We start from the raw sequence: 27,654 nt of genomic DNA, 5'->3' as shown, positions 1-27,654 counted from the left end.
GCACATAGGTATAGGGGCAACACAAACCATAAACTCCAAAAGAGGAATGCGAACCACGAATGGACCCCAAACCTATGTGAGCTTGTAGAGGGTCTCTGGGACTGTAAGAAAACAGTGAGGGTTAGAAAAATAGCCCACCCCAAGACCCTGAAAGGTAGGTGTAAAGTGCACCTACTACCCCCAGAGAGCACAGAAGACGTGATAGGGGGTTTCTGCAGGAAGAACAAACACCAGCAATGCAACAACAGTGGATTTCTGGACCTGAGTACCTGTAAGACAAGGGGACCAAGTCCAATAGTCGCTATTGTTTCCAGAGTGGGTAGGAGCCCAGGAAATGCCAGCTGAGGGTGCAAGGAAGCTGCCACATGTTGGAAGAAACTTGGAGTTCTGCAAGAAAGAAGAGAGTTAGGAACTTCTCCTTTGGAGGACGGATCTCCCACGTTGCGATGAGGCTTGCAGAGGTGTTCCAACGCAGAAAGATCACAAACAAGCCTTGCTAGCTGCAAGGGTTGTGGTAGAGGTTTTCGGGTGCTGCTGTGGCCCAGGAGGGACCACGATGTCGCCACTTGGAGGAGGAGACAGAGGGGGTGCCCAGCAAGTAAGGGAGCCCTCACAGAAGCAGGCAGCACCTGCAGAAGTACCTGAACAGACACTTGGAAGAAGAGTGAGACAGAGTCCATGCAAAGTCACAAAAGGGAGTCCCACGACGCCGGAGGACAACTCAGAAGGTTGTGCATTGCAGGTTAGAGTGTCGGGGACCCAGGCTTGGCTGTGCACAAAGGAAATCCTGGAAGAGTGCACAGGAGCCGGAGCAGCTGCAAATCATGCGGTACCCAGCAATGCAGTCTAGCGTGGGGAGGCAAGGAATTACCTCCACCAAACTTGGACTGAAGAGTCACTGGACTGTGGGCGTCACTTGGACAGAGTTGCTGAGTTCCAGGGACCACACTCGTCATGCTGAGAGGGGACCCAGAGGACCAGTGATGCAGTCTTTTGGTGCCTGCAGTTGCAGGGGGAGGATTCCGTCAACCCACAGGAGATTTCTACAGAGCTCCTGGTGCAGAGAGGAGGCAGGCTACCCCCAGAGCATGCACCACCTGGACACAGTCGAGAAAGCCGGCAGGATGAAGCGATACAAGGTTCCTAGTAGTCGTCTTGCTACTTTGTTGCGGTTTTGCAGGCGTCCTGAGCAGTCAGCGGTTGATCCTTTGGTAGAAGGTGAAGAGGGAGATGCAGAGGAACTCTGGTGAGCTCTTGCATTCGTTATCTGAAGAATTCCCCAAAGCAGAGACCCTAAATAGCCAGAAAAGGAGGTTTGGCTACCAAGGAAGGAGGATTGGCTACCAAAAGAGGTAAGAGCCTATCAGAAGGAGCCTCTGACGTCACCTGCTGGCACTGGCCACTCAGAGCAGTCCAGTGTCCCAGAAACACCTCTGTTTCCAAGATGGCAGAGGTCTGGGACACACTGGAGGAGCTCTGGGCACCTCCCCTGGGAGGTGCAGGTCAGGGGAGTGGTCACTCCCCTTTTCTTTGTCCAGTTTCGCGCCAGAGCAGGGCTGGGGGATCCCTAAACCGGTGTAGACTGGCTTATGCAGAGATGGGCACCATCTGTGCCCATCAAAGCATTTCCAGAGGCTGGGGGAGGCTACTCCTACCCAGCCCTGACACCTATTTCCAAAGGGAGAGGGTGTAACACCCTCTCTCAGAGGAAATCCTTTGTTCTGCCTTCCTGGGCCAGGGCTGCCTGGACCCCAGGAGGGCAGAAACCTGTCTGAGGGGTTGGCAGCAGCAGCTGCAGTGGAGACCCCGGAAAGGCAGTTTGGCAGTACCTGGGTACTATGCTAGAGACCTGGGAGATCATGGAATTGTCGCCCCAATGCCAGAATGGCATTGGGGTGACAATTCCATGATCTTAGACATGTTACATGGCCATGTTCAGAGTTACCATTGTGACGCTGTACATAGGTAGTGACCTATGTACAGTGCACACGTGTAATGGTGTCCCCGCACTCACAAAGTCCGGGGAATTTGCCCTGAACGATGTGGGGGCACCTTGGCTAGTGCCAGGGTGCCCACACACTAAGTACTTTGCAGCCAACCTTCACCAGGTGAAGGTTAGACATATAGGTGACTTATAAGTTACTTAAGTGCAGTGGTAAATGGCTGTGAAATAACGTGGACGTTATTTCACGCAGGCTACAGTGGCAGGCCTGTGTAAGAATTGTCAGAGCTCCCTATGGGTGGCAAAAGAAATGCTGCAGCCCATAGGGATCTCCTGGAACCCCAATACCCTGGGTACCTCAGTACCATATACTAGGGAATTATATGGGTGTACCAGTATGCCAATGTGAATTGGTAAATGTAGTCACTAGCCTGTTAGTGACAAATTTGGAAAGCAGAGAGAGCATAACCACTGATGTTCTGGTTAGCAGAGCCTCAGTGAGACAGCTGGGCATCACACAGGGAACACATACAGGGCACATACTTATGAGCAGGGTCCCAGTGACACATAGACTAAAACTACATATATACAGTGAAATATGGGGGTAACATGCCAGGCAAGATGGTACTTTCCTACACACACCCTGTTGATCTGGGTATCATTAGGTTCTATATTAACTAAGTGCAGTATTACCGCCCTATTCCCTGTTCTGTTACTTGAAAATGCGAGCAATGGAAAACCGCAGGGTGTGGTACATCTGCACATGTTGGAATCCCACTTTAAGCACAAAGTACAGTTTGTGCACAAATAAGGATTTCTACGCGACTCATAATATGGCTCTTCATCAGAATCACAATGACGTTGGCAGAGGGCTATGATAGTGTTTCCTCAGGGAACAAAATAAAGCATTTACCCTTTGTAAGCATACATAATGATTAAAGCAAAGTGTGGTCATAACAGTGTAAAAAATGTGTAATTAAAGGAAAATTCAAGATGTTAAAAAAAACTTTGAAAACCCAATCATACCATCTCTTTCTGTAGCTAAATTATTTAATCCTAAACTTTGGGAGATAATGAACACACTCACCACACTTTGATCAGGTGAAAAGTTATGATATTTTTCAGGAAGAAAAGTTTTCGTTCCTGCCCAGAGCCGCTTCATGTGTTTCCTAGGAGAAATACAAACATTGATAGTTTTGCACTAACTAGGAATCATAATAAATTATTTTCTAATGAGAATGCGGCTTTATCTATCAATAATAATGCACTTTCGTAAAGGTACAGCAGTCACAGAATGAGCCATGGAGATATGCCATTATCTCTTCTGACAGTGGAGCAACCAAGATCACACATTTAAGGTAATCAGATGTCCCCGAATTGCTGGGACAATCCTGATTTTTTAACCATCTGTCCCGGCAAATTTCAGCATATTTAGCGCCTGTCCCAGTTTTCACACACGGTTTATTGAATATTGAGGAAGGCAGGTTTTCGCATGGTGCAAAGCGAAATTAATGAGCAACCTTGAACAGACAAACAGTTTAGTTAACATAAATGAATACTGTGTTTAAAGTTTGCATTTCATTTCCTTGCTTCCTCATTGTCTGTGTTTTTTATGTTAGTCAGTGTTGTTAATTAAGTCATTCTTTGCCCTTTACTGTGGAGTGTAGCGTGTCCCTGTTGTGGATACTACTTAACAATTCCATAGAAAAACAATATCTTATTTGTATGTGTAAGAGACTGAATAGGCACTGTTAAATAAATTGAAGTATTTAAAAAATAACCATATAGAAATAATGTGAATTTGAGATTTGAAACTATCCTTGGGTTTCACACATGTAGTAGTAGAAGGCACTGGTTTGGCACCAGTATTCAAATTTGTAATATGACTATAAAAAGAGATGGGCAAAATCAGCATTCAAGATTATAGTACATATTGATGCAGTTTGTCAATCAAGCTGCTTCTGGTGGTTTTTGAATTATAATTCAGATTGAACTTTAGAGAAATAAATAATGAGAACAACGATGAGCTCTCATTCAGTTTGCTGATCGGAACGTTTAGAGCGAGCTTTGATTCATTGTGCTGATTTAGATTCAGAGATTGGCATACGCATTCAATGTGACATTCAGACCAAATTGGTCAGGTTAAGTTGCCACCAGACCTTTGTCTTGATGAAGACCCCAGGTGATTCTTCATAAGGGGGTCCAAACATCAACATCCCATGGGTCTACCCATATCTTTAATTGTACGGTTTCCAAGCCCAAATGCCTATATCATTGTGTTTATCATTTATGTATTTATGTAACCTGTGGGGAGTGAACCAGTGTACATAGTGTAAATATTTATTTTTTGACGCATGTTTGTTGTGTTGTATGGATCACTGTACTTGCACCGCCACTTGGAGAACCGAATTTTAATTACAATGAATGATCAGTTTATAACCTTCTGTTTGATTGTTGAAATCAACGTTAATCATCATCATTCGTGTTGGTACCATTGTCCTGGCAGAACATTTCCTTATATGTACTGTAAACATTTAAGACTTTTAGTACTCTTATTGAAATTAGAATAACCTTAAATACAATTTGCAGAAATTGGTTTTGAGCTAACAGTTCACCGCTGAGATTGTTGTGTGACCAGAAAGTCTCAAGCTTGAATTCAATAAAACTATTGCGGCCCTTTATCCTTCTCAGCATCATGAAAATGGGTAATGGTAACATCTGTTATTTAAAGCTCCACCAGATGGCAAGATTTTGTTGCTAGAAAACGCTACATAAATCAAATTATATTCAATCAAACCTTGCTCAAAATGTTTGTGCTCTAGATCATGACATTTTATGTAGGTAAGGCTGGGAATTGGGGTATACCTGACCCATACTATGAATAAATATAAGGAGGCAGTGCCTATCTGTCCATTATTTACCACCTTTGTGGCCAAATCATTACCTTCCAGAACATCTGTTTAAAGATCAGATAAATCTTTAATAGTATCTAAAAAGAAGCACCATGCTCCTATACATTCAGATGACTGCTATCCTTGACCAAATATCATGATGTTGCCAGTGTCCCAGAGGTTCTCTGTAAAGATGGAGTGATTGACTTACAACACCTTACCAACATAAATAATGATACTGATTCAAGGAAGTACTACCTTTTACTGGTTAAAGAGCAAGCAACCAAGGGAAAGAGGCACACTAAATTATTTTTGCCCTCCTTTTTTAGTAGTGCGAACCTAGCCCAAGGGATTAATTAAAGAGTTACCACCGAACCTGACTATAGAACACGTTTTTAGACACAGGCACATTAAGTGATGTTCCCAGAATCACAGGATGTTGAGATGAGACCATGGTTCAAAACTGATATGCCATGTTTCCCAGTTGGCAGCTCTAGCTATTAGGCCACATCTCCTTTAAGCACTTAAATTGAATATGTAACTGAAACATTGTTAATTAGTCATGTTTCCATGTAGACAGTAAATAAATAAAAAACACTGAGGGTCTCATTCTGAAGTCAAAACTTTTTGAATAGTGGTACCCAAATTGTAAATGGGGCTTGAACAAGTGAAGAAATGACCTCATAATGGGTTGCTAAGCGTGCTTTGCACATAGGTAATGCTCTGATAGTGGAGATTAGGTTTATGGCACAGAGAATGAAGAAAGAAAAAGGCTTGGATTTTTACATAGGACAGCCGGCCTTGAAGGATACAATTGTTTCTCTCATCAAGCTCAAGCCTGTTTAGAGTTTGTATAAAAGTGTAAACATTAGTCGGCATCCCGAGTGTTGGACCTGGACCTTTTTGCAGGGTCCTCCCCAAACCTTTTGCCTCCTTCCTCCTAATTTTCCTGACCTCTTGCTGTTGGCTCTAGGACTCTGAGCAATTTATTACTACTGATCAGGGATAAATTGCAGGTGCTCTCCCTTCTAAAGTTGATATGATTGTCTTACACCGAATTGGCCATTTAATTTATCTGTAAGTCCCCTGTACAGTATTATACCTACACCGAGGGCCTGCAAATTAAATAGTACTAGTGGGCCTGCAGCGCTGCTTGCGCCACCCACAGAACTAGCCTTTCAAACCTGTCTCAGGCCTACTATCACAGGGTCTGCATGCACAGTTTACTGCCACAGGGACCTGGCTTCTAAAGTTACTTGGCAGGCCCAGAACACCCATTTAACTACATGTAAGTCACCCCAAAGGTAGGCCCTAACTGGCCCTATGGGCAGGGTGCTATGTATATAGAAAGCAGGGCATGTGCCTGGTTGTGGGGCCTGTCCTGGTAGTGACAAACAGCCTGATTGGTTTCTCACTGCTGGGAGTGCTGCCTTGCTGATAGGATTGCATTGGAAATGCCCTGCCTCATGTCTAGGGGGTATTGTCTGATTTATGAGGGGTAGCATAGGCATGTTTGGTATGGTTGTAATGGTAGTGGTAAATGCTGCTTACTAGTGTAGGATAATTTTTTATTACCCTTATAGAAATGCCACTTCCAGAAAGTGAGCATTTCTCTGTGCTTATGACTCTGGTGTTTTGCAGCTTGACTCCAATCCACCTCTGGGGTAGAGTGACAGCTGGGCTTTGTGCATACTTTTCAGACAACCTGTACACAGGAAGGGTGGAGGCGTCACAGAGATGCATCTGCATCCTGAATGGTGTTCCTGGGCTGAGAGAAGGGGAGTATGGGCACACCTATATTTGTAAAGGCTATGCCCTGGTCTTACACAAAGGGCTTGTTTACCCCCAACTGATGTCTGGAGCCTGTGCTGGAGGAGAGAGGCGGCACTCCTAGAACCAGCTGTAACTGGTTGGAACCTCCACCCCCCTTTTTGTGAGTGTTATGCAAAACTGAGTATAAGTAAAGGGGATTTTCTGTATGAAACACAAGAAACATTCTTGGAGAAATGGACACAAAATGCTGCTGGAGGGACTCACCAGGAACCACCTTGGACTGCTGCTGCTGTGCTGACCTGTGACCTGCTGGGTCACTAGGAGAAACTGCCACTGACTGCATCCCCCTTGTGCTGGCCTGCTGTTGGGCCCTACTGCCCTGTGCTCCACTTGTGGCCCCAGGGGCTGGGTGCCTTGGCCTCTGTCCCCAGCATCTGCTTGATTCCTAGCGCAAGGGCAGCGCTATATTTGGAAGCCTCTGTGTTGGAGCTAAGCACCTGATGAGTGCTTTTCTTATTTACCAAGCACCTTGAGAGTGATTTTGTTTTATTTACTAAAGCGCCTGGACAACGCTTTCTCTGTGATTGCCGCCGGATAAATTACCGCTGCAACCTGGGTGTTAGAAACACGCTTTCCAAAGTACCCCCAGCATACGAGGGAGAGAGAGCTAGAGCGAACGCGCTCCTGGAGGTGTCCCCGGGGCAAAGCACAATGAGAGGAGTGCCCCTGGGGCACAAGTAGGCACCTGCCTCGGTGCGATTGCCGCTGCTGCCCTGAGGAGGTCGCGACCAGGATCGGGTACAGGTGTGCGAGGGGGAAGTGAGGCGCCGGGTACAGGAGGGCTCGTGGTGCTCCCCCCTCCCTTTCCCTCTAGAGAAGGAGACAAGGACTCGAGAGACCTCCCCTCCTTCGAGGCAAGCCGTCCACCTCTCTCCCGCCCGACCCCAATAAAGGGACGTGCAGCCAGGGAAGAGAGCAGGATCGTGGCCCCAGAGCCCACGGGCTCATTGAAATTTGTGGTCCCATCCCCAGAAGGCTTTTGTAGAAAGGCAGCCTCCATGTGAGGAGTGGCGCCGTCTCCCTTTCTTTGTGTGGGCTCTCTTTGCCTCTTCCCTGCACCTGGGGTATCGTTTGGGGATTGCAGCCCGAAGCCTTGATTTGAGAGGGCATTGTTTGCGGGACAGACGGAGGCCTCAACGGAGGCCCTGTCCCACTAAGGGCCAGTCTGTGCCCCCCCCTTTGGATCGGAGCAGAGGAGCTACAGGATCGGGACATGGACATCCCTGTTGACACCTAGGGCATGGCAGCCCTAGCTAGTATGCTCACATAAGCCCCCCTGGAAACCATGGTAATTTTATGTGCACAATGGTGCAGTACAATCTATGTTCCTGCTAGGGACATTTGTGAGTATGTTTTTACTACAATCTATGCGTTTATGATAATATGTTTTTCATAACTTGCCATGTGTTTTCTGATGTTCCTTTTATGGGCATTTATGTTTACAATGACGTGCATTGTTTTGGTAATGTTTTCCTGACTACTTCTTATGTTGCAGAATAATCAGTAACCTATGTCTTCTATGGGATGACTGCTGGCTTTCGCAGAGTAATTGTCCTGTGCAATCTTCTGACATCTGCTTGGGTAGCAGGGTATCATTGACATTGTTTGGTCTAATAATGTTGTGTACAATACAGTTTATTTTTATATAACTTGATGTTGTGTTTTCTTTGTGGTGTGGATAGTATGTTGTGTGTTGTGTGTGTTGTGCAAACACTTTACACGTTGCCTCTGGGATAGGCCTAACTGCGTGTGCCAAGCTACAAAGAGGGTAAGCAGGGGTTATCTTGAGTGTGTAACTCCCTCGCCCTGACTAGAGTGGGTGGGTCCTGCCTGACTTAGATGCATACCCTAGCCAGCCAGAAACCCAATTTCTAACACCAAGAAATTCTATGGAGGAGAGATTTAAAACAGGGTTGGACATTTTCAATCATATCACTTGTCCTCTCTTATAAAAATAGAATATCTGCAAAATACAAAGTTCAGTTCTCCAGTTTATGGTAAATGTGCCATTGGTGTCCATTATTTTTTGCCACAAATCATATTAGTAGTGAAATCCTTATAAATGTTCCTGCCCAGTGATGACAAGAAACAATTTGAACAAAGGATTTGGCAAATACGTACTCCTGAGGCATGAGGTTTACTTTGCTCTTTTCTGCCCCTCCCACGTGATAGAAGCTTTCTTGGTTCCAAAATCAATACCTTCACTATTTGCCCTTCAAACGTAACACAAATTAGTAAAACTGTTGTTGATCGCAAGAAGTACCTGGAGTCTTAAAAGTAACAGAAGTCTTAAAATTGACAGCGGATCACACACAAATTATTGTGCCGAATGGTAAGGAATGGACAGCGGTGGCTGCGAGATTCAGGTCCTGCATGATGGAGATCAGTAACTGGATGAAAAAGAATTGGCTTAAGATGAATGGTGATAAAATGGAGATCTTGTTCTTCATGATTGACGGCTCCATCTGGAATAGCAGCTGGTGGCCTGAGGACTGCGGCTCTTTACCCACTCCTATGAAGGAAGCTAGGAACCTAGGTATTGTTTTTGACCAGGAATTGACCTTTGAGGGGCAGATTAGCAAGACAGTGAAAACCTGACACTGGATGTTGAAAATGCTCAGAAAGATTATGCAGTTTATACCTACGGAGCTTAGTGTTCCAGTCCTTCTGGCTCTTATTACCTACCTAAAGGGCCCAGATCTGTGACTGGGGGTGAGTGTTTGCATTGTTCGGCACTCCATCCATCATCGTTTTGTGTTGCTAAAGTTGCCCTAAGTGGGACGGGTATGCCCAGACGTGGGTCCCTTGCTCACTGTGCCACTGGATTCAAGCTAGCCTGGCTGATGAAGGGTGAAACCTTGAAACCGATCCCAGGATGCTTGTTTCCGGTCCAGTGAGGACCTGGCTTGGCAGTTCGGGCTGGACTGTTCCCATGAGGGACAGGGTCAAGACTGATTTGCATATGTCTGGGTCCAAACTGGGGTGGCATAGTGAGCAAAAGAACAATGGATTAAACCCAGATCTGTGACTGGGGGTGAGTGCTTGCATTGTTCAGCACTCCGTCCATTATCCTTTTGTGTTGCTAAAGTTGTCCTAAGTGGTAAGGGTATGCCCAGACGTGGGTCCCTTGCTCACTGTGCCACTGGATTCAAGCTAGCCTGGCTGATGAAGGGCGAAACCCTGAAACCAGTCCCAGGTTGCTTGTTTCCAGTCCAGTGAGGACCTGTCTTGGCAGTTCGGGCTAGACTGTTCCCCTGGGGAACAGGGTCAAGATTGATTTGCATGTGGCTGGGTCCAAACTGGAACGGCATGGGTAGCAAAAAAATGATGGATTTAGGCCCAGATCTCTGTACTGGGGGTGAATGTTTGACATTGTTTAGCATTCCGTCCATCACTTGCTCTTTTTGCATTTGCTGCCCCAATTGGGAAGGGTATGCCCAGACATGGGTCCCGTGCTCCCCATGCCACTGGAATCAAGCTAGCCTGGCTGATGAAGTATGATATCCTGAAACCGGTCCTAGGATGCTTGTTTCCAGTCCAGGGAGGACCTGGTTCGGCAGTTCGGGCTGGACTGTTCTCCTGGGGAACAGGGTCAAGACTGATTTGCATATGGCTGTGTCCAAACTGGAACAGCACGGGTAGCAAAAAAACGATGGATTTCGGCCCAGATCTCTGTAATGGGGGTGAAAGTTTGACATTGTTCAGCATTCCGTCCATCACTTGTTCTTTTTGCATTTGCTGCCCCAAGTGTAAAGGATATGCCCAGATGTGGGTCCTGTGCTCCCCATGCCACTGGAATCAAGCTAGCCTGGCTGATGAAGGATGTTACCCTGAAACCGGTCCTAGGATGCTTGTTTCCAGTCCAGGGAGGACCTGGCTTGGCAGTTCGGGCTGGACTGTTCCACTGGGGAACAGAGTCAAGACTGATTTGCATATGGCTGGGTCCAAAATGGAACGGCATGGGTAGCAAAAAAACGATGGATTTAGGCCCAGAACTTTGTACTGGGGGTAAATGTTTGACATTGTTCAGCATTCCATCCATCACTTGTTCTTTTTGCATTTGCCAGTAAACACTGCCATGGAAAGGCTGGCGGTAAGGGGGACTTGGGATGCCCTGGGGGCCCCTGCACTGCCCATGCACTTGGCATGGGCAGTGCAGGGGCCCCCAGGCATATCCCCATCGCGCATTTCACTGCCCAGAATTTCGGGCAGTGAAATGCGCGACGGGTGCTACTGCACCTGCTGCACATCAGCATTGCTGCCGGCTCTATTACTAGCTGGCAGCAATATTGATGTGACTTTTCCGCTGGGCCAGCGGACGCTGGGCCTAACGGTAACACTGTTACCGTCCGCAGACCCAGCGGAAAAGTCGAAATAGGGAGCTGGCGCCTGCTGCCTCAGCGGTCTTCTAAGAAGACTGCCGAGGTTGTAATGAGGGCCTCAGTGCCAATAGGGCAACAAATCGACAGTCATTGCGATCTACAAGCTTTGCAAAACACAACTCGAACCTTAGCGGTGCAGATATTTATTTATTTTTAAACGTCAAAAAGTAATACTTTGCCATGCACCTATTTTTGAACAGAACATAAACAACTAATCCTATTTATAATAGATTGGACTACTGCTGATTAGGTGAAACGTTTTTCCAAATAGAAGTGAAGTTTGTTAAAATGACAACAGTTAAATATTGTGCCACTGCTAGAAATGGGGTCTTTGGTTGGCAGTCACGTTACCCCCTGTCCAAGCAAAGACCCTCACTCTAGTCAGGGTAAAAGAGAATCCCCATCAGCTAACCCCTGCTTACCCCCTTGGTAGCTTGGCACGAGCAGTAGGCTTAACTTTAAAGTGCTAGTTGTAAAGTATTTGTACCAAAACACACAATGAAAACAATACAAAATGACATACAGGTTTAGAAAAATAGAAATATTTATCTAAACAGAACAAGACCAAAACTACAAAAATCCACAATACACAAGTCAAGTTATCAATTAACAACCAAAAGTGCGAGACTCCTGAAGCGTGCAGTCTGGTTTCTCAAAGCCAGCATGTAGCTAAATACATCCTGGGGGGAGGTTACTAGGAGCTTTCTCCAAAGCCTCGTTCACCAGACACAAAGGTCCCTTCACAGGGTGGCCATATATCTGCTCAAAGTCTAACTCAAAGTCCCTTTTGAGGCACCTCCCTGTAGGCGAACAGAAGGCATGGCAAGAGGACGTCCCACTTCTGCCTCCAGGGCTCTGACAGGCCATGATTATGCCTTTCAAGGTGCGGTTGAATCTCTCAACCAGACAATTACTTGGGGTGTGGTAAGGTGTAGTGAACTTGTAGGTCACCCCACACACTTTCCACAGAGACTTCATATATGTGGATATGAAGTTTTACCCCTATCAGATACCACTTTCTTGGGGAACCCCATGTGGGTAAAAGCCCCCATCAGTGCACAACCCACCACAGGGGAAGTGACTGACCTCAGAGGAATGGCTTCTGTGTACCGGGTGGCATGGTCCACCAAGACAATGATGAACCTGTTGCCCAAGGCTGTCTTGGGGTCCAGAGGCCCCACAATGTTAATACCTACCCTCTCAAAGGGAGTACTAACCACAGGTAAGGTTGGAGGGGAGCCTTACATTTCCCCCCACTCTTGCCACTTGCCTGACTAGTTGGGCAAGACCTACAGTGTGCAGCAGAATGCTTGTGCATCTGGGGCCAATAGAAGTGGGAGACAAGCCTCTTATCGATCTTATCCTGTCCCAGATGTCCTGCCAAAGGCACATCATGAGCCAACCCCAGTAGCAAGGCCCTGAAGGACTGGGGTACCACCAGCATGCGAACTGACCCAGGCTCAGGAACCTTAGGCTCACTATACAGGAGGCCATCCTCCCAATAGATCAGGTGAGTACTGGGCTCCTCGCCAGCCACCTAGGCTGCAGTCCCTCTAGAGTAGGGCACGTTTTCTGTGCTTTACAGAATGCCTCCCTGGTGGTTCCCCCCTCATTCTGCCACTGCGACAGTCAGGGACCTCCCCCAGTTCAGCCACCTGTTCCCCTGTAGGCTCCGGGGCCTCACCCTCAGGCTCCACCTCCTCCCAGACCGTGGGAACTTCTGGGGCCAGTTTCTGGCACTCCATGCCCTTCCTCTTCTTGGGGATCCCCTGAGCCACTGTTTCAGGCTCCAGGGGCTCTTGACTACCCTGACAGGCTGCCATTAACTGGGTGGATTTGCATACCCACCCAGGCAGACCCAACACCTTCAAGTGAGACCTGTGTTCCACCTCCTTCCAAGGAGAATCCTCCAGGTCATTGCCTAGCAAACAATCAACAGGCATGGTTGAACTCACAGCTAACTTCAAGGAACCTGAGACTCCCCCCCCCATTCAAAGGGAACCTGTGCCACTCTGCACAGGCGCTCTGAGTTGTCCACTGCAACTACTTGGTGAAGTACCTGGGGATCAATCTGCTCTTCAGACACCAGGTGACTCCTCACTGTAGTCACACTGTGTCTCTCAGAGCCTCCACCCTCTGTCTATTGATGGTAACCCACTGCCTGTAATTCTTAGTGTTCTCAGGCACGAGGGTTCTCTGGACCATCTCACTGTCCCCTAGTGAGACAAGGGTCATCTCAGCTGGCTCCCACCCACCTGGAACCAACTCCTCCCCAAGCGCTATACTAGCCAAACCCTGGGACGGAGCACCAGTGGGTGCCGGTGTACTTTTGGGGCATTTGGGGTCCCTCCTCACATGACCCACCTGTTCACATGCATAGCACTTACATGGGGGACCACCTGCCACTGGCTTCCCTTGGGAGAATCATGGCTTCTTCTCACTGGGGGGCTGGGAATCCTTACCCTGGCAATCAGTTTGGGTCCCTTTAGAGAACTCCCACTGTTTACCCTTACCCTCCTTTCTTCTGAGAGGGACCCTGCTCACCCTTGGCGTGGTCTCCCCCATATCTTTTCTGAACCCTGGTGCTCTCCCAGCAGTCCGCTTCTTGCGCAAGCTTCCTGTTATCAGTCAGCTTGCTGTCAATCAGGTGCTGGCGCAGCTCTAGAAAACATAAACTGTACAAGTGCTCCCAAGCAATCAGATCGTAAAGCCCCTCATACGTAGTTACCTTACTGCCCTTCACCCAACATCTAGTGACCTGCAATAAGAATCAACACATTCCAACCATGTTTGGGATTCCTTGTTCTTGTAGGACCTAAACTTATCCTTATACTGCTCAAGGGTGAGACCATACCTTATGAGTAGGGCATCCTTCATGATAGTGTAGGTGAGATTCTGAGCTTCCTCTAAGACTGTCAGTGTATCCAACCCCTCTACCTCAAAGTGCTTCCACAGACCCCCCCCCCCAATGAGCTACAGGGACCAGATTCATATGGAGAGCAGACTCATACTCCTTAAACCACAAGTACATGTCGTCCTTCCTTTTATAATCCTTCACAAGATCTTAAGGAATGTGCACCCTCCTTTCAGGCTGCAGTGTGATGTGGCTGCCACCATCCCTACTGGACTGGATCCTCTGATCCAGCTCCCCTCAAGCTGAGCTCATGAGCCAACAACAACATTTTCTCTTCAATGGCCATCCCCATTTTCTCCAACTCTCTCTGGTGCTCCCTCTCTGCCTGTCTGTCCTGCAATTCTTCAGGGGTAAGACCCTTATATGAGACACTGCTACTTGCCCTGGAGACTCTCTCCCTGGGTATAACAGGCCCACCCACAATACCATTGTGTAAGGAATGCTCTTTCTCCTCCTCATCCTCCTCCTCCTCCATGTGCCCTTCTGTGCCCCTGGCTGTCACCCAAGCCCTCAGTTTTACAGAACTGCTTTAACTGAGCCTTGGTATAGCTATCCGATTTCTCTAGGCCAAAAGCAGCTCCAACTGATGCATCTCCAGATTGGGACATGATGAAAAGTCAACAAAAGTTCCAAAAGGCAGAAAACAAGTTCCCAAATGAAGTTCAGAAGTCAATCAAAGATTACCACAAAAATGGATGTAGGGAAAAAATCCAAGCAAAAGAGAAAAATCAGAAATCACAAGACAAGTAGTATGTGGTCACGTAGTGGTCTGAACTCAAAACAGTATTATACACTTAGGGCCATATTTATACTTTTTGACGCAAAGCTGCGCCGTCGCAGTTTTGCGTCAAAAAAATTAGCATCTGTTAACGCCATTTCAATGCGCCGTGCGGGCGTCAAATTTATACTTTGACGCACGGCGGCGCAACCAACAGGTGGGAGTCATTATTTCGTGACGCACACAGCGGCGTCAAGTCGTAAAGGAAACCAACGTTAACGTGACGTAAATGACTGTGAGTCGATTTACGACAGCGCAACCCGGAAAGCGCCGTCAATTTTGACGCAATAGCGTCAAATTTACCCGCGAACACTGCCCTTTCAGCAGAGGAGAGCCAAAATGGATCCCAGATGCCCCAACATACCCCAGGAAGATGACAGCAGACCAGGAACCAGCCAGGATAATCCATACAGGAACCAGGACATTTTTAGAAAAAAAAGAAAGTGTCGCTTCAGTGCAGAGGAGCAGGAAATCCTGGTTAAAGAGGTGACGGAACACCAGCACCAACTGTTCATCACCTCTAAGTTGCCAATCAGCAGGAGAGAGGCCATATGGAAACAAATTGTGGACAAGATCAACAGTGTGGCTGAAGAACGCAGAACAGTCACCGAGTGTAAGAAACGCTGGCATGACTGCAAACGTAGGACAAAGGAAAAAATGGCCAGGAACAGGAAGGCAGCACTGCAGACTGGAGGGGGGAGTCCAGCACAACAGGAGGCCCTGGACCACATGGAGGAGATGGTCGCAGCCGTCATCCCTGAGGAGATCGTCACAGGGATTCAAGGACAGGACAGCGCAGACTACCAGGACACAACGCACATGCAGGGTAAGTCACATGGGGAATTATAATGCAATAATGATAACTGCAACCGGTGTGGGGAATACCAACTACACAATGCATGTAAGTCAGCATATATATGAAGTGGCATGAGTAAAGGGGCACAGCAGGGGGGCATGCCCAGCACAGACAGAAACTGGGGCACGACAAAACACAGCACCAACACCAGTCCCATGGGGCCATCCTGTCATGACAACAATGGAGCTAAGGGAAAGCAGCGACAGGTGGGAAGGCACTACGTCATACTTACATCCAGGCACTCAACAGTCAAAATGTATCCTACATCAACTAGGTCCCTATCAGTAATCCAGTAGCCAAAACAACAACTGCAATGTAACTGCAACAACAGTTGACACTAACACCTCTGATCTCTGTGCAGCTATAGTAGCAAATGGCAGGAACCTCCCCATGGAACATACCTACCTAAATTAGGGGGTGAGGATGACAGCTGCAACTATTTCTAGAAATAAGACAAAGGCACCAGTACACTCAAATGCCAATGCCCATAGTTGACACATACATCAGCCAAAGTAAACAGCAATAGGAGCCACACAGCACTAAGGACACACACATGCTGCATACGTCAGGGTCCCTCACGTGCCTGGCTAACAAGGCAACATCACTAATGTCATACTGCTCAGACAACAACATTGAGGAGGGGACACATGCAACTGGTCACTGAAACACACCTGCACAGTCTGAGAACCAAATAGGACATTGATACGATAAACAGGGCAATCCAATTAAACACACATTACCCAACATCAGCTGGAAACATCAACAATGTTTAAATCCATATCACATCCTAACATTGCCATGCATAGGATATGTCACATACCAATTACATTTAGGTCAATGTGAATAAAAAGATTTTGGGGCAGGTCCTGAGAGGCAAGTGTGCTGCCAGGGCAATCACAACACCCACAGCCAGTGAAAGTGTAGTGTGGTAAGTTTTACCTATCCTTTGCGCAGTAGCTTCAGGCTTTAGGCCTTTGTGCACTTTGCCCTGAATGTATTTTATTCATTTGCTGACAGCTTAGAGCCTCTGTGCACTTTGCACTAAATGCTTTTCATTAGGCATCGTACTGTTATTTTCAAATAGCCAGTTCTACGGTCTTGTTTGGTATTCATTTCACACTGTTCTGCCTACTTCAGCACTGGAGTTCTCCATAACATATTCACTCTGTGTTTCAGTCAAGGATACAGTCTGGTACATTGCCGATAGACGTGGTAGGAGTTTAGATGTCGCATTCCTGCGTAGGGACATTTTGTGATCACGATGACATGTTAGTTATAAAAACACTTCCTTGTCCCAATACACACAAGAGGGAGTTTCCGAACAGCGAACCACAACTAGACGCTGTCTGCCTTGTTGCAGATGCTGAACCAGATCACAGGCCTTTGCTCAGGTATGAGGGCTGATGTCTCCCCAGTGACTCGGAAAGGCAAGCTAGAAGCTGAACATGCTGTGCTCTAAATAGAACAAGCAGAGGTAGAGTAGAAACTGTTAGGCACTATGATAGCTTTGTTCTTAAGTTTTACTCTCCTGGTGACTATTTCAATTCTACTATGTTGTATTGTTCTGGTTATTGCGGCTCACGCCTTATTATCTAAAATACAGTTGTTTAATGAAATCATCATATAAAACTCATACTGTCTTTGTCATTTGTATATGAGATCATACTGGAAATGAGAGAGTTGGTTTGGATCTGAGTGACCACCACTTCCCTGAGAAGTTGCAAAAATGTCATGCGCTCGGCTGCCTAATCATTTATTCCCCGTGGGAGACATGAGGCACTGCTAGTTAGCCAGAGCCATAAAAAAGATTTAGGGTTACAGAGTTCTTTACAAGTGGGTCATACTCAGGCCCCCACACCGTTATCGATCCTGCTGCCTAGAAACCCAGTAGTCTCATTTAGGATAATGAGAGCCCACGCAACAAAATGTCGCTCCATAAGAATAGATATACACGGAGGGACGAGTAGGACAAAAAGATGGCAATTCCCTAATTGGTACAAAGCAACACCTAGAGGCGATTAGGCAGACAAGTCTGAAAACTATATATCATACATGTGACACACAGGTGGGCCATAGGCCTATAACAATGCTCATATGAAGGACAGCAGATACCAATACCAAACCAGAGCACAAAGTAAACTCAGCAAAAGGCTTGCATGTTATGGCAAAATTGTCACAACACAGACACACTAATTGTACCCTGTTTCATTGCAGAGGAACATGGATCTCCTGCCGATATGCGTGTCCCTGATTTCCCTGATGACATGGATGACGAGCCCATAAACATTTCCCAGGAGACCATCCAAAAGGTCCTTGAAACCCTCCAGACCCCACCTTCAGTCACAAGGAGGAGCAGAGAACTAGCAGCCATCACAGAAGACCCACCCACCACCCCAATTGTAAGACCTGCCAGCTCCTACACAGCTGAGGACTCTGACGACACTGGCACCAGCTTTGAAAGAACTGTAGTTGGTGTCCAGCGGTAGCTGGCCAAGGAGGTGCGGGTGGGGATGCAAAACATGGCAGCCAGCCTTGAGGGGGTGCATTTGTGCATTACGTCATTTGCAGATCAGGCAGCTGCAATGCAAGCCCTAACATCTCTCTTGCAGGAACTTGCTAAAACACAGAAGGAAATCAGCACAGCTGCAGTGGCGGCTGCTGAGGTTTGTGAGTGGTGGGGCTGGGATTAGCGCGAGGGGGATGGGCGTGCGCATTTTTTCAGGAGGTTAGTAGCAATTTCCCTTTCTTCTGCAAATCCTATTTAACAAAATTGAGATACATTTTTTTAAATAAAAAGAACCAAAATAGCTTTCATTCACCTGGCTTTGTAGGCAAGCCTGACTTCCTTCTTTAGCAATGTGTACAGCATCAAGACGTTTTAGGGTTGATATCTCACTCATCTCCAAACCTAGCAATCCACTATTCCATCCTTTCACCTATCCATTCCTCGATCCACCTATCCTTTTACTCAGCCATCCACCCTTTCAGGCATCCATTCAGCCTTTCCCTCATCCATTTATTCAGCTTTTCACTCATCATCCATCCATCTAACTTTTCACTCACCCATCTTCCCTTTCACACATTCATCCATTCTTTCACTCATCTATTTTTACATCATATTTTCATTTATCCATCCTACCTTCCACACTTTTAGTCAGCTATCCATCCTTTCATTCTTCCATCCACCCTTCCATTTACACTTTCACTCACCCATCTTTTTACTCACTCATCCATTCATCTTTTCACTCATCCACTAACTATTCATCCATCCTTTCACTCATCCACCCACCATTTCAGACAGTCAGACATACACCCATCCATCCTCCCTTTTGCTCATAGACCCAATCTTCCACCCATACATTTACACTTTCACTAAACCATTCATCTATGGTTTAAAACTGGAAAGTCTGAGGCCCTCATTATAAATGGCGCAATTCTCCTCGAAGCAATAATGGCAGGTGAAATAAATGTTGCTATTCTGAGTAGCCTGGTGTCTCTGGGACAAGGAATACTGGGTCTGCATACTCCAGTCCCGGTATTTCTGGGTCCAGTTTCAATGGGTGCAGTTGTTCAAACTGTAAAACGCGGCGGGGTAGAGAGCAGCAGCACAATTCAGCCACTGCCTGATCCCGACAACAGCATGTATGGAGCATGCGGAGCTCACACAAAGCAGGCCTCGCGCCAGCCCCTTCCAGTTACCCCTCCAGTTTAAGGCTAGTCCCACGTCAGTAAAAGGGCTCAGAGCTGTGTTCACCTCCAATTTTTCCCTCCACAGGCCGCACACAGCAGAGCTTGGGAGAGGCAGACAACACTTCCTCTGCAGTTATACCCATATACCCTGACCGCGACCGCGTCCGCGTCAGCCTCTACCCGACCCAAACACACACCCACCTTTACTTTGCACCTGCAGCTAAGAAGCATACAAATGTCATCCGTTTCCCCCCAGCCCCCAGGATTAGAAAAGGGAACCTCTGTCTTCCCATGTCCTGGTTTTCATCCTGAATTCGTGGAAGAAAAGTCATAATAGCCAGAATCATGAATTTCACTCCTCCAGCATCAGCGCAAACAAATTCCGCCTCCCTCTTAATGAGGTCCTGAAAGCTAAGAGTCACAGCTGACTTCTGATGTCAAGAGCGCAAATCCTCGCAAGGCAAACTCAGCAGGTTTCTTTTTACAGTCAATAAATTACACCCTACCATTACACTTGTTATTAATTTTAAAAAGTTGCTATTTATAGTGCCTAAAAACTGCAGAAGTGTGGCATGAACCGCTATAAAGAAAGGCAAATTACCATATTTTTCAGTGTGACAGCGAACATGTACAATACCTTACTTTTAGCCTGAGTCACGGTCGCGTAAGGCCGGGGGGCAGGCAGGTGCCATCCTCATCGTCCTCTGGGGGCAAGACAGAGCAGAAAGGCGAGGGTGGCAGCGGTGCCGGCCCGGAGCACGGCCACGAGGCACCACCTGGAAGCCGTGCTGCTGCTGGTGCGGGCTGCTCAGGAGCAAGAGGCCCGGGAAGAAAACACCTCGTGTTTGCCAGTGCATTAGCTGCGCAGTGCGCAGACTCGATTTTCTGCCTTCCTGAAGCCCCGCCCACCATTTCCCAACTTGTCACAGGGCTACACCCATACTCCGTGACAAATTGGGAAAGGGTGGGGTGACCATCCTCCACTGCCCTGACTGACGTGAAGCCCCTAGCGCTACAGGGCTTTAACCTGAAGCGCCCGGGGCTAAGTTTATTTCCACGTCATTAGGGGGTGGAGACTGGTCCTCTGAGCTATGTCTGTGCCGAGCTGATGACCTCACAGGCCTCAGGCTGTGAGCTTATCCGCCCGGCAAGCATAGACTCAGTCAGGGAGGGAGGGCCTGGCCTGATCCTGCCAGTCTAAAATGACGTGGCCCAGCCCCAAGCAAGAAAGAGGTGTGTACATTTCTTTTTAGGGAGGGACTGGGAGTTAGGGGATTTTTTTTTTTTTTTTGGTTATGTTTACGAGGGCGGAGCCCCGACGCCCTCGTGTAGAAACCGCCACTGCACAGCTGTCATCCAGTTGACACAACACCTACAACTGCAATCCAGTCAACGTGTGCACGAATGCAACATTGAACACCTCAGGGCCGACCTGGCTGCCTACCATCGTGATGTGGCTGCTATTCTCAAAAACCAGCAGGCCCTCCTTGCAGCAGTACTGCCCTTAAGAACTTCACAGGGAGCAGCCCCCGGGATGTCTGCCTCCACGTCTTCTAACACTGAGGTGTGTGTTGCCCCTTCACAACCAACAACAACAAGGACAAACCAGGCAACACACACATCAGAAGAAGAAGACATGGAACAGATCACATTCTCACGGAAGAGTACCCGGAAGCACTAGTCCCTGCACCATGGCCTACTTTGACCAAGGTCCTACATTTTGTCAAATGCCAGTCTCACTACAACTACACTCAATGACTGTTCTGCAATCCACTGTATGACTTGTCACCATTGCCAGTGAATGTCTCTCTCCTACTATTTGCCAATTCCTGTCCCTCTGCACTGTCTGTGACATCACCCCAGCATGTCAGGAGCATCATCCACACCCCTTCTGTAGGATCACCATGTAAGAATGCACCAGAACGGACTCAGCAAACATGGACAATGGACATTTTGCTCTACAGCACCAATCAATAAATAGCACTTGCACACCTAATATGTCTCTGTGTGATTTGACACATCAACTGCGCAGTAGATAACTCCAAAGTGCCTGTGTGGCAACCATGTAGCTTGTCAATACAACTGTCCTGACATCATGTAGTCTGATACATCTGTGCAGTCGCCAGGATTGCATCATAGCCTTACCATCCTGAGGAGAATAACTGATGAAGGGACAAACCACACACAATCATGCTGTGTTGGACAGAATAATGCTCCATCTATAGCAATTCTAGTCAACTAATGGTGGCTGAGATATGTAGGCACCATGCAATACTAAAACATGAAATTATGCAGCAAAATCTGAGCAAACAAAAAAAGAAAACACTGCATCAATCACCCTTTCTGAGTATACTTCCATGAAGGAAAGTCATGCTGAATTATTACACACATGATCTAGGTCAGCAATGAAGGCAACAAGACAAGAGTGTTAACAACACCTCATCTACAAAGATCTCCCTGAACATCACACTGTAGTCCGACCTATTAAATTACCCACAATAACAAGTCTGGAAGCACACTTTGTGAAGTAGAATACCTACTCATCAACACAAAACCTTGGTGATCGATGCAAACTACCAATGGTGGGTCTCCCAAATGGTGGATACTTACCAAGTTAGCACACGGGTAGCTGGCATGTTAAACCTCAATTTTCTGTGGTGGGTAGCATAGGACACTAATGTCATAGAAAAACATTCACCTACACTGATGTCAAGGCCATGATAAAGTAGCATCTAACACATCATGCAAAGGGTTAACTATATATTTATTACTATTTATTCACACAAGAGGCAACTAAGGGAAAAGTAATACCTACACTAATCTAACCTGACTACTACTAACCCACAACTGTCCCTAACTAACCTAAGCTAAACTTACTCTACACATATAACGAAACGATCTAAACATCAACCCCCACCCACCATTATGAGACAGGACACATGCAGGACAACACATACTAACCTACACACATACTATACTATCCTAAACAATCATATATTATTTTGTATTTTTTTATTGTTTTTAAAACATTTTTTTTATTTTTTTTAAACAAACAGGAATCCCAACATTGACCCCCACCCACCCACACAAAAAAGAAAAATAGAAAGAATAAGGACCCCCCACCCTCTTCCCTAACACTAACTAAGCTAACAACCTATACTAACCTAATACTAATCCCCAAAACCCAACTATCAGTACAAAATAGGAAAGAGGAGAGAGGGGAGGGGTAAAAGTAAAACATGGCAAAAGTCCTAGAGGTTGGCCCTCCGTAGGGTCCGCCTGATGGACCGAACCCTTTTCTTGATAAATGCCACATCCTGGCTTAGCTTGTCCACCTTTGTAAAAACTTTGTCCAATTTACGGCTTAATGCCAGGAATGCGGCTGGGTCCACAGGAGGGGCTGCTGCAGTCTGTGTGCTGGCCGAGGTGGACCTTGTGCCAGTAGTTGAATGGCCACTGGACTGTCCTGGGTGTTGAACATGGCTGGGTCCAGGTCTTGATGACGAGGCAGGGTCAACTGTCCCCGCCATTGCTGGGGCCACTTGGGGAGACCTGGTGGATGTGGTGGTGGTGGCTGTTGTGGGCAATGTAGGGCCACCCTGTGGTGAGGCCCACCATGCCCCGGAGGACCGATCTGCTTGGTATTTGCGGGCCATCCTCCTGTACCCCGACTGCACCTGCAGGATGTGCCGGTATCGCATGGCACGCCTCTCAAACTGGTGTCTATCTGCGGCACTCATGTTTGCAGCTGTGAAGAGATATGGCAAATATTTACCATGGGAAATGCATTGGGTGGAATAGCACAATGGGTCATTTGCACATTACTTGTACTGTATTTGTTCCAGCAATTGTCACAACATAGTTCATTGAAAGTCTCAGAGGAAGTACATGTGAAGCCTGCATACATAAGGCCATCTCACACCTAGCATATCCATGTCTCTACATGATGGGTGACATCAGCCTAAACTTCTCATCCAAATAATGCCTAATGCAGCTGTCATTATGGCTGAACCTCTTCCGCATACTGACTTCACTACATATGTCACTCTATGTGATAACTATCACAACCCTCACTCAATGCCATTTGTAAATTGTTGTTTGCAAATATTGAACCCATGGGCCATAACCGAATGTGTACACTAGGTTCTAAACAAAGTTGCAAAAGGTCACAAGTATGTGTAACATACTGGTTGCTACAGTCCTAGGTACCCTATTCCCAATCACATGGCACTCTTTGAGGGTGGGGTGGGAAGAACAACCAACAATCCCAGATTCAATGCACACCCAGGAGTGTATAGAAAGGTCAACAAGTATTTGGCTCCACACACAACACCAATGAAGGGCTAGCAACACTTTGGAGTCAGCCAAACATTGTCCTATCCAAGGTCCACACATGTCAAAATGCACTGACTCAGGCCAACATCACATACTACCAGTGAGGCATGTTTTACCACACACACAGAGGAGCAAGAACACCCATGATCATGAGTCAACTGAACACCTAGGCCATTGCACCCTAGTCACACACACTTCTAGTTCAACTTGTGGAAGTACATGCCCCCGGAAGATCCAACCTACAGTGTACACAGTCCATCCTCAACTAGGAAGCTGCATATTTTATACAAGCCTTTTGCCAAAGCTATCTGGGAGAATGTCAGTCTGATATGCAGACTCAGTCCAAGCCAAGTCCCAGAGCAACTCTTACATTAACCAGTGTATTCCACATGACTCATCCCACTCCCCATAGCGGGCCGACTGGAATGACCTACAGCCCCTAAATCTGAGAGATGGCTAAGTATTGGTCTACAGAAACAGAAGTGATATTTGAAATCCCACTAAAGCAACAATGCCAATGAACGGGCAGCGCATCAAATCTTGAATTCTGTTGAACACACAGTAGGCCATCATGCATCACTAGCAAACAATAAAAATAGCACTCAGGCCACACTCACTGTAGGTATCGGGGTCCTCAAAATGTGCCACCTCTCCCACGGTGTACGGTGCAGGTCCACCTGTAAAGCATGAAAGGAAGAATATACTCAGACTCCGTGCACTGACAAATAATTGCAGTTACTATGACACTGTGTGAATATGACATGCGTAATGATACACTTTCACACATGCTCATACTGCATGGATGTATTTTTAAGCAACATTTACATTGGATGAGTCTCCTGCTACAGTTACACACCCTACTACACACATGCAGTGGCCAGGACAGTCATGTGGTGTCAAAGATACACCTCCATTACTATGCCCCAACAATATAGGGTTGCATTCATCTCATCATGTGCATCCCAGAGAGACATCCAAAAGCTGGTTACTTGAGGACTGCATGACCCCTCAAACTCAAACAGGCTATGTGGACATTTTCAACACACACCAACCAGACACACATGTGACATATGTGTGGACAACATAGCTAACTTCATGTGACGTGAAGGCACCACACATTTATAGCATCATCATGGGTTTACAATTTTCAAGCTAGCTATGGCGTCTACATATGTAGGTATGATGTTTCAACATCACTTTTTCACTGGCAATTATGACCTGTAGAGTTCAAATAGAGGCATTAACGTGTCGCTTGTCTGACACAAAGGCAACAACACATTACATACAGCTACAGGCATCCGGTATTTGTTGAAAACATGAGCCATCTGACTGCTAGCATTGGTCTTCCTACACATTATGCAACAAATAAACATTAGGTTTCCCTAGCATTACACACAGTCAGCTACTAATCTAGCAGATTGGGTAACAATCATCACATGTCCCCACAGAGCTTTCAATTATTCACATGTAATTGATTTGTACTCACCAACATGGCCACCAATCCTGATTCCCAGGTGGTCCAGCATATCCTGCTCCCTGGATATCAGATCAGCCCAGCGGTGCTTGAGTTGATGGTCATTCCTAATGCTACCGTAGACCCGGCCCAGATGATGCCGCACCTTCCCCCACCGGACTTTACGTGCCTCCGTGTGATACCCCTGTATCACACGGCCCCCAGCCTCCAGCATGAGTGGGAGGAAATGGCAAACAAGCCAAATGAATCCCCCCAATTCCTCCTCACCCATCCTGGCAAGCCGAGGCCTACCTGACATATTTACAAATTGAAAGGTGAAAAATTAGACAAAAAAGTAAAAGTGGGAAATGGGGAAAGGTAGAGTAGTGAAGGAAAAAGAAAACTTAAGATAAATTGCCCAACTAACCCCAAATTTAAACTACCCAGAACAGACTCCCACAGACAAAACAAACAAACACAGGATTCGACAAAAGTATACAAAACAGAGTAAGACAATATTAGACAACACGACTATGATCACAAAAGCACAATATACAAGGTACACAGGACACAAAAGCAGTAAAACACTTTTCACACAGCCACACAGTCTAGAAGAATCTGAGACTGCAAAGTGAAAGTGAAAGTAAACTCACAGTACAGATTATGTAAACAGGATATCCTATTACATCACTTCCTGCAGAAAATGGCCGCCGTTTTTATTTTTCCGTTATGCGTCATATTTTCACGCATACAGATTGTGCGTCATATTTTTGGACGCATAACATTGCACATGATGCAGAGTCAAAACTAATTTCTTCATTGTTCCCTTACATTTGTGTGAGGCTGAGTTTACAGTTCTACAGTAGAATTGTAATTTGCTGGCAAATATGAGAACCAAATATGAAAATTATATTTGACTCTGCCTTCTGTGCACTCCTGTACGTCAAAAAATTATGACGCCCATGCTGTATGCGTGGAAATATGACGCTTCATAGACAATATGGTGTACATGTCATGTACCTTATTATTTTATTATTTTTCATATAATATTTTTTGACTCTGCATTCTGTGCACTCCTGTACGTCAAAAAATTATGACGCCCATGCTGTATGCGTGGAAATATGACGCTTCATAGACAATATGGTGTACATGTCATGTACCTTATTATTTTATTATTTTTCATATAATATTTTTTGACTCTGCACTCTGTGCACTCCTGTACGTCAAAAAATTATGACGCCCATGCTGTATGCGTGGAAATATGATGCTTCATAGACAATATGGTGTACATGTCATGCACCTTATTATTTTATTATTTTTCATATAATATTTTTTGACTCTGCATTCTGTGCACTCCTGTACGTCAAAAAATTATGACGCCCATGCTGTATGCGTGGAAATATGACGCTTCATAGACAATATGGTGTACATGTCATGCACCTTATTATTTTATTATTTTTCATATAATATTTTTTACTCTGCATTCTGTGCACTCCTGTACGTCAAAGAATTATGACGCCCATGCTGTATGCGTGGAAATATGACGCTTCATAGACAATATGGTGTACATGTCATGTACCTTATTATTTTATTATTTTTTATATAATATTTTTTGACTCTGCATTCTGTGCACTCCTGTACGTCAAAAAATTATGACGCCCACGCTGTATGCGTGGAAATATGACGCTTCATAGACAATATGGTGTACATGTCATGTACCATATTATTTTATTATTTTTCATATAATATTTTTTGACTCTGCATTCTGTGCACTCCTGTACGTCAAAAAATTATGACGCCCACGCTGTATGCGTGGAAATATGACGCTTCATAGACAATAGGGTGTACATGTCATGTACCTTATTATTTTATTATTTTTCATATAATATTTTTTGACTCTGCATTCTGTGCACTCCTGTACGTCAAAAAATTATGACGCCCATGCTGTATGCGTGAAAAAATGATGCATTTACACAAAAATGTCTACATTTTTTCAAGTTGTGAAAGGAACTTTGTCATGGCCAAACAGTGCTATGTGATACACATTTGTGGTTAGCTATGACACATGTCCCTTATTGGATGTATAGAAGGCATTCACACTGTAAGATTTATGATTTCTCAAAATGTTTATCAACCATATTTGTACACATATTTTGGGTAATTGCTGATGGCTATTTGGAAATGATGAATGGGATACCAGGATGTATTCCTTCTCAAAAATGTGTCCACAGTTATCACGGTAATGCATTTATCTATAGTCCAAGCAGGGAGTGCAATAGTCACTTACACTTTTTATGGGGCTAACCATGTCCTAATAATGATTTTGTGTATCTGATTTGTGTTTGACTTTTGACATGTAGGCCACACATGCGCCTTATGCATGTGTTTACTTCACATCTACCTAATTCTTTCATATTTGGGGGGCGGTAAAGGTGGACTTAGGCCCCCAGCACCCTAGGTTTTGCCCTTCCAGATTTGCTAATTTATCCAGGTCTTTCATTTATGCTGTTATGCTAAACCTGCAGCAGCAGGCTAATGGAAGGCCATAGGGTATGAATCACTGTTAGCCATTCAATCATC

General features: G+C 46.0%; 1 protein-coding gene across 1 annotated transcript in view; it reads right to left on the bottom strand.

Moving 5' to 3' along the window:
- Positions 1-27,654, bottom strand: part of LOC138296986 (stimulated by retinoic acid gene 6 protein-like) — a 499,158-nt gene that overhangs the window by 183,572 nt on the left and 287,932 nt on the right. The window contains exon 12 of the mRNA XM_069236505.1: positions 3,030-3,111. Within this exon, the coding sequence (XP_069092606.1) occupies positions 3,030-3,111 (82 nt within the window). The remainder of the gene's footprint in view (positions 1-3,029; positions 3,112-27,654) is intronic.

Source organism: Pleurodeles waltl, chromosome 1_2, assembly GCF_031143425.1.
Source record: "Pleurodeles waltl isolate 20211129_DDA chromosome 1_2, aPleWal1.hap1.20221129, whole genome shotgun sequence".
In the NCBI taxonomy this organism is placed as follows: domain Eukaryota; kingdom Metazoa; phylum Chordata; class Amphibia; order Caudata; family Salamandridae; genus Pleurodeles; species Pleurodeles waltl.
The sequence above is the reverse complement of the archived record's forward strand: the minus strand, read 5'-3'. Positions and strand labels throughout refer to the sequence as shown.